This window comes from Pezoporus wallicus, unplaced genomic scaffold (genome assembly GCF_028554395.1).
Source record: "Pezoporus wallicus isolate ANWC-B61680 ecotype Strahan unplaced genomic scaffold, APGP_CSIRO_Pwel_v1 contig_12146, whole genome shotgun sequence".
Classification (NCBI taxonomy): Eukaryota; Metazoa; Chordata; class Aves; order Psittaciformes; family Psittacidae; genus Pezoporus; species Pezoporus wallicus.
Genome location: NW_026634991.1, coordinates 103,721 through 115,672, shown reverse-complemented (window position 1 = coordinate 115,672; position 11,952 = coordinate 103,721). Strand labels below are relative to the sequence as shown.

General features: G+C 44.0%; 1 protein-coding gene across 2 annotated transcripts; it reads right to left on the bottom strand.

Moving 5' to 3' along the window:
* Nucleotides 1-3,184: 3,184 nt before the first annotated feature.
* On the bottom strand, nucleotides 3,185-11,879 carry TMEM59 (transmembrane protein 59). Of its 2 annotated transcripts, none has more exons than XM_057426683.1 (8): nucleotides 11,682-11,879; nucleotides 8,881-8,986; nucleotides 6,744-6,838; nucleotides 6,386-6,538; nucleotides 6,035-6,119; nucleotides 5,633-5,717; nucleotides 4,769-4,877; nucleotides 3,185-4,151 (listed from the first exon to the last, which is right to left on the bottom strand). In XM_057426683.1, the coding sequence occupies exons 1-8, from the start codon at nucleotides 11,871-11,873 to the stop codon at nucleotides 3,996-3,998; spliced, it is 981 nt and encodes a 326-aa protein (XP_057282666.1). In that variant the 5' UTR covers nucleotides 11,874-11,879; the 3' UTR covers nucleotides 3,185-3,995. The 2 variants fall into 2 exon arrangements, with proteins under 2 accessions (XP_057282666.1, XP_057283522.1); XM_057427539.1 differs by having other exon boundaries at nucleotides 5,633-5,714.
* Nucleotides 11,880-11,952: the final 73 nt, after the last annotated feature.

The following is an 11,952-nucleotide window of genomic DNA, read 5'->3' as shown; positions in this document are numbered from 1 at the left end:
CAGGCAGCTCTGTCAAGGGGGTAGGAGGGAGAAAAAGCACACTGGCATCAAGGCTTTGAGGAGCCCGTGTTGCTCTTGCTTGCAGGAGGGTCCACAGGCCTCAAGTGCCTCCAACCTGTTGCCACCTAAAAGATCACGATTACTCCTCAAGTGCTAGCAAACTAGCTTACCAGGGCTTCATAGGGGAGCTGGCAGCTATACTGCATGTAAGCTGGCCTTGAGACAGCTGCCCTGAATGGATTCAAAGGACCAGAGTATGTCTGACGTGGAGGAACAATCACAGCTACTTCCCTCTCCATCCCCACACAAACTCATCCTCAGTTTCATTGGGTTAATACATGCTCCCTGACAAGGGCACCTGCCAACCCTGCACTCCCCTGTTCAGACCAAATAGTCTTTCAGGAGCTCCTCCTTCAGCATGGCAACACCGATTTCAACAAAGCAGAAGCTTCTCACACGAATACATCACTAAAACTCTCCCATTTCAAGGGGAATTTTGGGGTGAAAACACCAAACACCGAGTAGCAAACAGTCTCCAAGTATGGACACTTGCTACAACACAGAAGAAGGGACAGATGAAGGGCTGAAACCTGTGCACCTTAAATTCTAGATCTCTTTAAAGAGAAAGGTTTTGGTTCTAATCTTGATACAGAAGGACTATTTTGAGCCTTCATACAGTTTATTAAGTGATGGTGAGCCTGCTACGAGTCCCATTCAAAAGCCAGGCCAGGCAAATGTCCGTGTCTGCCATCTATCCCCCTCTATTTTTTACACCAAGACTATAAAGCTCAGCTGTAGCCAGCCAGGCAGTTGTGTTTTAGAGCAGTTACCCCACATCAAAGACAGCTTATAGTTCAGAACAACGAGGCCATGAGAATAAGGTAAGAAACGCAAACCCTTCTGAAATCAAAGTAAGGATAGAAATCTTTGCCAAAGACCTAAGAAGCTGAAGAGGAGACACAGAGCAAGCTATTCAGTATGACAGGAGACTACTGCTAATTCTAGCACCTAAAGAAAACCCCAGTCCTCCCCAACGTACCACGGCTGCTTCTGCCTGCAATGCATAGCACACGCTTGAGAGGGCTGCCCATTTCAAATCTGATACAAGTTCAATTGCACACATGCCTAAAGAGAATATGAAACGCTTCCCCCCTGCAATCTCAGTAATTTAAAGCCCTTCATTTCAACAGTGGTCTTGAGCAGAGATCAAACCCCAACTGCAGCGCCTGCAAATGAAGATGTCAGGAAGTGATTTAACAACAAAGGAGTGGGACAGGCCGGTTTGCAAAGCCAAATGCCAAGGCAGCTGAAATAGTCCATTTAGGTTAGAAATCTCGGGAAGCAGCTCCATCACTGCAGCCTCGCTGGTATCTGATTTCACTGAGGGAAGATGACAAGAGCTTACACGTACACCACCGAACGAATTCTTCAGGCTCTGGCTGGCTCTCAAAGCAGAAGTGCCAAGTGACAGATTGCCACAGGCACAGTTCCCTGTGACCTAACAGCGTCACAGAATCACTGGCTTCACCGCGCAGATCACTTGGCTGAAATGTCATGAAACAGAGAACAAAAGGCAAAACACGTAAAACTCGAGCGTTCTCCCCTGGTGGCAGGCAGATACAACGCCAAATGGAAGCAGAAGTTGTTGAAGTCAAAGCTAGGAGTGTAAGCAACGAAGTCAAACCTTTTGGAAGAGAAAGCTTTGCGAAATCAAGTCATCAACACAAGGGAGGTTGTAACTGCACACATTTGAAACAGGCAAATAGCCATGTTTTCATGAAGCTGTAATACTCCCTCTGCAACTACGCGTAATAGTAAAGGAAAACATTTATACAGGCTTGAAAACACGTCTACGATAGCTCCTCACTTAGAAAAACTGGGATTGACAAAGTCTCTTCTGGAAAGGCAATCCCAAACAACACAGCGCTAAGGAGACGGGCAACAACTGCTGAAATAAAGCCCATATTTACACAGCAATCGCTGAACATCCGTGGCACACATCACACCCGACACTGCTCGAAGCAGAACACTGGCATGCCGCACCAAACCAGGGCTCTGTACTGAGCTTTCACTACCTGAGCAGAAATAGATGTCTTGGCTGAATCATTGCTGCAGAGAGAGGGATTTCCCACCCCTGCTATCATGCAAGGGAGCAGTGTTCCAAACCCACCACACCAGCAGTCACGCTCGAGGCCTTTGCAGTAATGCCATGGTACACGCAAAGGTACCTGTCAGTGGCTGCTGGCACCCACATTTCTGAGCCACCACATTGTCCCACTGAAGAATTTAGCACGATGAGATACCACTCATGTAAGACTTCAAATTGCAACGTCTGCACGTCGATAGAAGCCTCCTTAAAACAAGCATCACGCAATGTGAACTCAGTAACATAAAACCCAGGGAGTGCTTCTGAGGGTGTCCAGCAGCACTGTGCAGGTACTAATGCACATTCCTGCTTAATGGCCCTGCAAAGCTCCATCCTCTATAGTTACACAACCACCAGCCCAATCAGGAATGACTACTGAACCAGTTTCAACAGTGAGGGAACGCACCACTGCATCCTCCAGAATCACATAATCATAGAATGGTTTGGGTTGGAAAGGACCTTAGGACCACCAAGCTCTAACCCCCTGCCATGGGCAGGGACACCTCACACTAGAGCATGTCACCCAAGGCCTTGAACACTGACAGGGATGGAGCATTCACTATGGGCAACCTGTTAAAGTCCCTCACAGTAAAGAACTTCCTCCTTATACCTAACCTGAACTGCCCCTGTTCAAGTTTGAACTCATTTCCCCTTCAGTTCTCACTAAAATCCAAAACATGAGGACGTACTGCTTGAAGGTTTTTAAACCTTCAAGGGAATTCTGTACAATGAGCAAAATATCATGAGTTAGAAACCATGCATTCTAGCCAGCTTTCACATACTTAAGAGACCCCAAAATAATTCACATGCACTCCCCAAATCGCTAGTACTTTAGAAACCAGCACACAGTGATCTCCTCAAAGCAAAGAGCCACAAAGAACACGTCAGAAATACAAGGGATGTTGTTAGTAGTTGTGTTGGTGAATCATAGAGCAGAATCAGGTCACACCGCCATGAGAGGAACGCTACAGACAGGCTTTCACACCGAGTATGTGCAGTCAATAACTCACCATAGCAAAAAGCTATATAGTCAACATCTTCTATACAGTCAATTTTATTTGTCTGTTCTCATTTCTCAGGAATCACCTTGCTTCTGGAAATGAAGTTACAAGACCGGAGCAGTTAACCAAGAACAGAAGGAAGGATTTCTTCAGAAAACACAGGTGCTAACTTTACAAGCAATTTAAGACTTAAAGGCTAAAGTTTGACGAAGGAATTGACCATGGTATGTTCTCTGGGTGTGAAGGGATATGTCCATAGGTTTTAACAGAGTTCCATCTTCCACAAACCGAGTTCTAGCCTACAGCACCTCACAAACGTTTCCATCTTGGATATTGCCGCGCTGTAGGGAAACGAATATATATATATTTGTATTTTTGGAGCCAGGGTTGTCTGTGCATGAACATGAACAAAAATTCAGCAGATAGTTTTATAGTATTTTCTTTTAACTACAACAGAAAGTGCAACACTAAAAAGGCATCTCCTGCCTATTTAAAATGTCTTATACCTTTACAAAGCTAACTCTGAATGTACACGTTACATCCTAGAACACACAGACAGGTTGGAAAGTGTCATGGCAGAAGTATGGAAAGCACGCTTACAGGTTCTGTAAGCACAAAGACACGCAGCAAACACCAGTGAAAAGTGACTAGGTCTGGAAACAAACAAATTCAAGATGTCTGAATCTTGACTACTAGCTGAAAACAAAATCCCATGACGTGTGTTGATTCTGTAACTTTATTTGCATTTAAAGACTGGCTGCTAAGCTTCTTATCTGAAGAACCACCACAATCAATCAGGAGTTGCTAGCTCTGTTAGAATTAGTCTATTAGATCCAGTGGAGGCTTATTTAAATTGCTGATTGAGCCAGGTTGACTTTTGTAGGAAGAGGTCCTGCTTCTTCATGTTCCTCAGTCTTGCATCTAACGACAATGAGCGCAGAGGATGGGTATCTGTTCAGTTTTTGTTCATTCATGTATTCCAGATCTCCATAGATGCTCAGCTTCTGGAAGAGTGAAACAATTCAGTTTCAGACAAAGACTCTCCACACTGGGAATAAAATGCATTTCATTATACAACTTTATTCCTGGTGCTGATGGCTGCAGCCCTTCACTACAAGTGAACCCAGGCTTTCTCGACCATCTGAAATTCACGGCTAGCACAAGATTTGCAGCCAAAAGAAAGTATTAAATCTGTGAGAACAGCAGATACAGTGCCTGTGTAACACCAATAACATGCTGTCACTTCTGTTCTCACTACTGATCCTCCTGGATTAAACCCATGCTGCCTTCCACCTACACCACCCGACCCTCAGTATAGCTTCATTCCCAGAGAAATCAAAAGCAGCCTCCATTTGTTAAGAGTAACCTGAAGGTTGTCCAGAGGAGAATGCTACAAACCAAAAGACATCTGTGCTGTCTGAGTAAGGCTCAAAGCCCCCATCAGCCTCAGGAAGGAGGAAGAATTGCTCAGCTATAAAATCATCATTTAAATAACACACAAAGAAACACTCAACCTCTTTCCAGTTGAACCTCCCCAAATATTTCTTAGTCTCTAGCCAGGAACATAAAAGTAATATCATTAATACAATAAAAACTATTATAAGTTATAAAATAGCAGTACCTCAGATGGAACATACTGCTCCACAGCTGTAGCTACAGTTGCACAACAAATCCAGAGCAGCACTAACACTGACAGGACGAGCGTAGTGGTTAAAATCCAACTGGAATTTCTGAAATGGAAAGAATGTTACTAGATTTCATATACTGAATGCAAGACAATGGAGCCTCTCAAAAGTCTGGCTCAATTTTGACTGTGTTTCCTGCTGATTCATTAGCCTCTAGCTCTTCCAGCTACACAGCCACTTCAGGCCCCTGGGTATTCTAATGCCTATTTAGTAGCTGACTTGAAAGACTTGCTGGATTCTTTTTATTGGGCCCATTTAGTTCTAAACCCAGATTTTTCTGTGACATATTTGGCATGCAATTCACCGAGCCTTCATGTGTGAACTCTGAAAAAGAAAGTAATCAGAGTAAAGGAAAGAAGAATCAACATACTGATCTTCAGTAAAGCTTTAATAAAGACACACTGGGTATTTTCAGCCTGCAAACGAGACATAACAGTGGCTTTCCTATCAGACAAGCCCAAAACAAAATACAAGTGTTTTGCCCTGAAACATATCCAGAGCTAAAGAACAGGCAAAACCCAGTTTTGATTAAACAGCTCACAGAACACACCCCAAAACCAGCATAGGAAATATAATGTTCACTTGAAAAGGAAAGGAGAACCAAAGTTGGCATAACAGCTTGCAAACATCATGGGGCCAGCACAGAAATGTAGCAGCAACAGACACGTAATTTTAACTGCTCTGCATCCTGAACCTAACAGACTTGCAGGACTTTGAGATCTTGCAACAGTGCCCCCATACAGGCAGAGGAAAGGCCACTATCCTCCTTACTAGGTACAGACATTCTAGAATATACATACATAGAGAGACACTTGAAAAAGCTGTCATTTGCTCGCTCTTCAAAAAGCCCTCTGTACGTCTGTGAGCTTCCTGGACGTAGGTCTGCTGAAACACAGCAGCAGAAACAGCAGTCAGGAAAGCAATAACAGAGGAGATTGAAACACCACACAGTTTGTCTGTACAGAGAGCATAAAGGGAAGCTTTAAAAATGGCCCTAGCTTGCACGTTTCTATTTCCAGCAGAGCCTGTTTTCCACCACAGGCTTTGCTAAGTGTACACAGTACAGTCTGCATAGCAAAGAATTCTTCTATTTCAGCTTTCTAAAAAGTTAGCTTTCATGTGCCACCTGCAACTACTTTCCTGTTATTCTGCATGCAGGGAACATCTGCATTTGCTCTTCCAAAGCACAAAAAACAACTTACGAGCTGTTTTACTCAGCGGCAAGGATCCTCTTGTATCTCCAGTTTCCTGGTCAAGCTGTGGAACATACTGTACTTCTGGCTTTGACTAAAATAAAACCAGAAGTTAGGAGAAGATCCTGCTAGCAAGCTCCCACTGAGCTTGGTAATCTACAGAACTAATACTGAAGTTAATCTTGAGACATGCACCGTTCACCTAAGTTTGATCCCCTTCCCCCAGCTCTAAAGGCAGTGAAATACTAGCAAAAACTAAACACTTCTGATAGTGCTCTGTAATCTTTTGTGTGCCTGGCAGGAGCAGAGTGAAACATTTAGCAGCCAGGACACCTTAATCCCAATGAAAAAGGCAAGCACCTGGAATATGACAATTTTGCCATCATCTGCTTGAAGGTAGAAAGTCCATGAGGATGTTATGAAGCTCTGAGCTGAATCCATCATGTCACTCCAGAATGATCTCACCAGTGTCAGTGGAAAGAGGAGATGAATTCTTGGCATCAGGGACATTAACTGCAAGCACAACATTCACTGGTTTTCCATTTGGTTTCATATGGAAAGGACAGAAATGCTGCTCTTGCTCACCCGTTACCCCATAATCTAGATTGCAGTCCTTAGGAACATTTATTTTCCACTTGAAGAAATTTCGAAGAGAGAAGACACACACACTGAACAGAAAACAAGTAGGTGGTATTTGAAAAACATGTCATCTACTTACTTGCTCTTGCCTTAATTCAGCAAATGGCAATTGGTTCTGGCATCCAAGATGGCAAGCATATTGTTCATCAGATTGGGAGTATGCTTCAGTACAGGCTGCAAGGAAGAATTTCCCCAAATGAGAAGATAAATTCTGCATTTTAGTTAAGAAAACATTTTCAGTATAAGTTGGATCAGAAACAAAGCAGCAGTTGAAAGACTGACAACCCCATTTGAAGGGAAAGATGTGGCAATCACTCCAAGGGTAGCATTTGCTCTGAGGTCTAATGGAGATTAAGTAATCAGAGCTTTGACAGATGATGTGGTTGAAATCTGAATGCAGTCACAGCAACTGATCAGAAACATTATCCTGGCCAAACTCAGGGATGCAGGTTTGCACTGATCCTCTCACTGCCCCTATTTTTTTCATCTACATAGCACGTAAAACATGATTTTTTACCTCAGAGAACAGAGATGGAATCCTAAAAAGAACAGAGGGACCATCAATCCTTTAAATCCCTTTGAAGTAACAGCAGTAGTCATAGTATGACAGGAAAATCAGAGGAGCATTTTCCTGCTACTGTGAAGAGTACAGAAACTGCACTGGAAGTACTATGGAGTCATTTTTTAATGAAGTCAACTCTTTGTTTTACAGACAGCTTCTATTAGTTGTGCACTAGAGATCATAAAAGACCACAGAGAAATCAGGCAGACAACACATGGGCACAGCTCTTCCCTAAAATGAAAGCTTAAGAGGACAATGTTGCAGTTCTACCTGAACTAAAGAATTAAACCAAACAGCAATACAGAGGACAGCAGCACTCCCCATTTTCTGCAGGAACAGACCATTACAAGGACTAAAAAGCTGTCAGGAAGCATGGCATCAGCCACTAAACATCTGAGTGTTCAGCTCCTAGCACCTGAACAGTGATTCCACGGTAAAAGTGCTACCAAACTAGTGTTTGTAGGCATACAGAAGCATCGGAAGACAGAATTGAGCAGATCAGCCAAGATGTATCTTGCCAAGCACAGAATAGGGCACCAACCAACAGATTACAGAACATAAGCCAGCAAAAGACAACAGCTTCAGGAAGGAAAGTTAAACCAGGAAGTAAGCAACTGTTCAATTACCTCTACATGTGGTCTATTGCTACACCACCCTTTTTTATGGCACTCTTTCATGTGTGGTTTGACAACCAGACTGACATGATATATCATAGCTATACACGGTGTATGACAGACTAGAGCATTAGCCCATTTCTAGAGAATTTAATCCAGTTTTGCAGCATGTCAGCATCTCTGTATGTCAGGCTTTCTACTTCCCTACCCTCCATCAGCTCTTATGAGCCAGCCACTACCCCGACTGTTTTTGTGAGCTACTGACAAGACTCCTTTTGAGTCCTGGTTTAGTTCTTAATAGTATTGGAAACTCTGACAGAGAAACGCTCCTACCTTTCCCGCTTTGGGTGGTTATGTCCCACTTCATCTCTGAATAAAACTATGAATCAGCTACCTGGATGAAAGTTTTACACAATTCCAACCCTGATATTAATACGGACTATAGGAAACATTTGATTTTCACTATGAAATTTCTGCTCTAACACAGCCAATCTGAGAGAATTAGTCACTAGTATCTAATAACGTATTTCATACAAAACACATACCTTGCTCCCAAGAGTTTAGCTGTAGGTAAGGCTCAGGATGTAGCCTAGACCACAAGTTACAACGCAGACAGCACATCAAGATCTGTGTTCTGAACAATTCACTTGTATAGAAGTCTGCTAGGCATGGTAAATGGGACTGAGTGCAACTTGGAATTATTAAAGTGTTCATTTGACTGGATTTTTCCCCCCAGCCATTTTGTATGACAAACTGTTTATAGTAAAATGAAGCATTGCCAAAAGAGACTGATGATACTTAAGATCTTGTCAGGAAAACAGCAACACTAAGGCTCAGGTAAGAAGAAACTTGCAGAGAACAGAAAACTTTTCCTAAGAGTTACTTGTTTTCTTCACATCCCATACATAAAGTTTCAGAAGTTGTTAAACAGAACCAGAAAGCAACTGAAGGAGTCCCACCAATATAACAACACCTTTTCCTGCTCCTCCCTCTGTTATGTGTGCACATTATGGGATGTTGAAGGAGGGCTGAAGTCTTACCTGAGTCACATTCCAGTTTGGTTCGATTTAAATCAATGCCATCATCCACAAATTGACAAATGGAAAACAGCCTGCAGCCTCGCTGGCACGCATACAGCTCCTCTTCCTGGGGAGGCACAAGAACAGGTTTGTATCCCTCCATTCGAGAATAAATTGTCAGAAAGCAAAGCATTTTTTTGGTTAAGTGCTATAAAAAGCCACCCACCAGAACACCATCCTCCTTCCTTCCACTAGACCTAGAAGCCAGCTAAACACAAGACTCTGGATGATCTGAAATAAAACCCCAGCTACAGCTCTTGAACACTAACACACACATTGATCTGTTTCAGAGCTCTTCATTCTGTGGTGGGGCAAACCTGGAACAGCAAATTCTGTTTAGTAATTCCAGCCCTACAACTCACAAGCAAAGCTGCACTTTGTTTTTAAAGGGTTTAAATATCAGAGCTACTGTTGTAAAAGATTTACTGATGTTTAACCCTACAAAAGTTAGATAACTTCCATGTCAGAACTTAAACACTAGAACCTAAAGGGAGAGGGAAAAAAAAGAAAGGCTAATTTTGGCAGTGCATGACAAAGCATCTACCAATCTCTAATCAGGACTGCAACAGAACTGCCAAAATAAAAGATCATTCTGATGTACTATCCCAGTTCCCTGGGTCACTGCTTACTTGCCAAACCAGTTCCACAAACACACACTGGAACTTGATGATCTTAAGGTCCTTTCCAACCCTAACTATTCTACGATTCTATACTGAACTGAAGGGATAAAGTTGTTCCTCACTGCACCTGTTAAAATTATGCCAATCTAGAAAGCCTACACCCACTATTTCTTCTGTCCACAATACCAAAGGGAGGAATATTCACTTTCCACATAAAGTGCTCGCCACGTTGCAGAACTAAACACAGCCTCTCCAACGTGACTGCTCCTAGTTACCATCACATCCTGTCATGTATCAGGCCCATCAAAACCACTAACAACCTCTCAAACGACTGCAGCCATTTGCTGTACAGGTGGAAAACGGGCTCTGAATTAAGTTAACAAAACCCAAATATACCACACCTCACTGCATAACCTATTGTAAAGGAACTGGCCATTGTTTGTCTCCCAGAGCACAGGAGCTCTGAAGCACAAAGGTAGAAAACTTAACTCTAACACCACTGACAAGGTGGCTGAAATAGTTATGCTGTTGCAGAAAACGTGGTTGGTTTCCAGCCCTAACCATTCTATGATATCCAGGCAGAATGAGCTTTAGCAGACAGATTTCTACAGCAGTGTTCCATAGAAGTCTCAATGAAGCCTGTCTTATTTTCCAATGACAACTAAACCGATTTCCTTCAATTCAGCTGGGAGCTTTGTGACAAACAGAAGAAAACACTCCATGTAAAGGAAGAGCTGAATGTCTTAATTCAACAGCTCCAGCAAAACACAGCAAAGAACTGAAATGTACTATGAAAACAAAAAATCACAGAAATATCCGCCTGCCTCAGACAAGTCCTGAAACAGAAACAAGAGCATTGCACCAAACCAGTGTGGAAACATATTATGGTAATACTTAGTCCCAGTTCCTCAGGTTTAGGTTTTTTTCTCCTCAATATCATCATGTAGGCACCGTATGTACATATGCCATAAGTACAGGTATAAGTTTACTTGTGTTCCACACAACTCCCTGTTACCCCTCTCTGTGGGGATACCAATACCAGGTACAGTCACAAAACCAATTTTAAGTTCCACATGGAAGCAAAGTCCTATTACCTGACATTGTGACCAATCTGCCTGATGGCCTTGTGTGAAAACTCAAAGGTGGGGTGAGGGTGAGAGCTCCCATCGTTTAGAGCTGAACCTGCTCCATAGCTGCAGCTGATAATGAAGTACATTGCCGAGAAGGAACAAGGAAAGATGACATTTTCAGGCCTAGATTTCCCACACTCAAGCCAGCACTTCAAAGCCGTATAACACCTGAACCAACAGCAAACTCTGGTGCATGAAATTACATTCCCATTAAATGCTATTTCAGTATTTTATCATGAAATGGAAGAAAATCCATGCAAGCAAATCAGAACACAGGTTGGAGGTTCTGACAAGCTACTTGTTTATCATCATTTACGCTTCGCTCTTCAAGTGTCACACAGGTCCCCTGACTCAGGATCTCTGGCCTGTCATGAGGACAACAGAATGTGGGGCCAGCCTAAGTTAAATTACAGCTGCCTCTTTAAGAACAGGAGTTGAAAAAGCAGCAAAACCCACAAAACTGCCCAGCAGTAACAAAACCATGCATTTAAAGCTGAAATTCTTTTACAAGTTGCAGCCTAACCATCTATTTTCAAAATGAAGTATCTATCTTTAGAGAAGCCACTGCATTCCCTACTTTGTTGGGACAAGAATCAACATAGATGAGGACACACCACGGAAGAATAGCAGCAGGTTACTAACTGCACCTGAGCACTACAAGCATGAGCTTCTTCCATGGAATGCTAGAATGATCTGGGTTGGAAGCGACCTTAAAGCTCACCCATTTCCAACCGCTGCCACGGGCAGGGACACCTTCCACTAGAGCAGGGTGCTCCAAGCCCCTGTGTCCAACCTGGCCTTGAGCTCTGCCAGGGATGGGGCAGCCACAGCTTCTCTGGGCACCCTGTGCTTATTTAAAGACACCTCAACACCGCTCGAGAAAGGCACAGGCCTCCGAGAGGACTCCTGCGGAGGAACCCCAGGTGTGTCCCGTCACCGTGGAGCACAACAGGGCAAAGACACGAGATGTCTCCCCCCCCGCCGAGCGCCGTGAGGCAGGGCCCGCCCGTACCTTGGGGTAGGTGTGCAGGGAGTAGGTCAGCTGGCAGGCGCGGTGACACGACGCCGTGTTGCCCAGCACGGAGTCAAAAGCCTCGGACGAGGCAGCAGGCAGCGGCCCGGCCTCCCGAGCGCTGTCGCCGGCACCCACCAGGAGCACTAGGGCGAGAGGCAGGCAGAGGAGGCCGCCCCGCCGCGCCGCCATCTTTCCTCCGCCTGCACTGGTGAGGCGGAGCGGGCCGGGGCGCTCTCGCGAGAGTAATCCCCGCTCCCCGCCGCGCGGG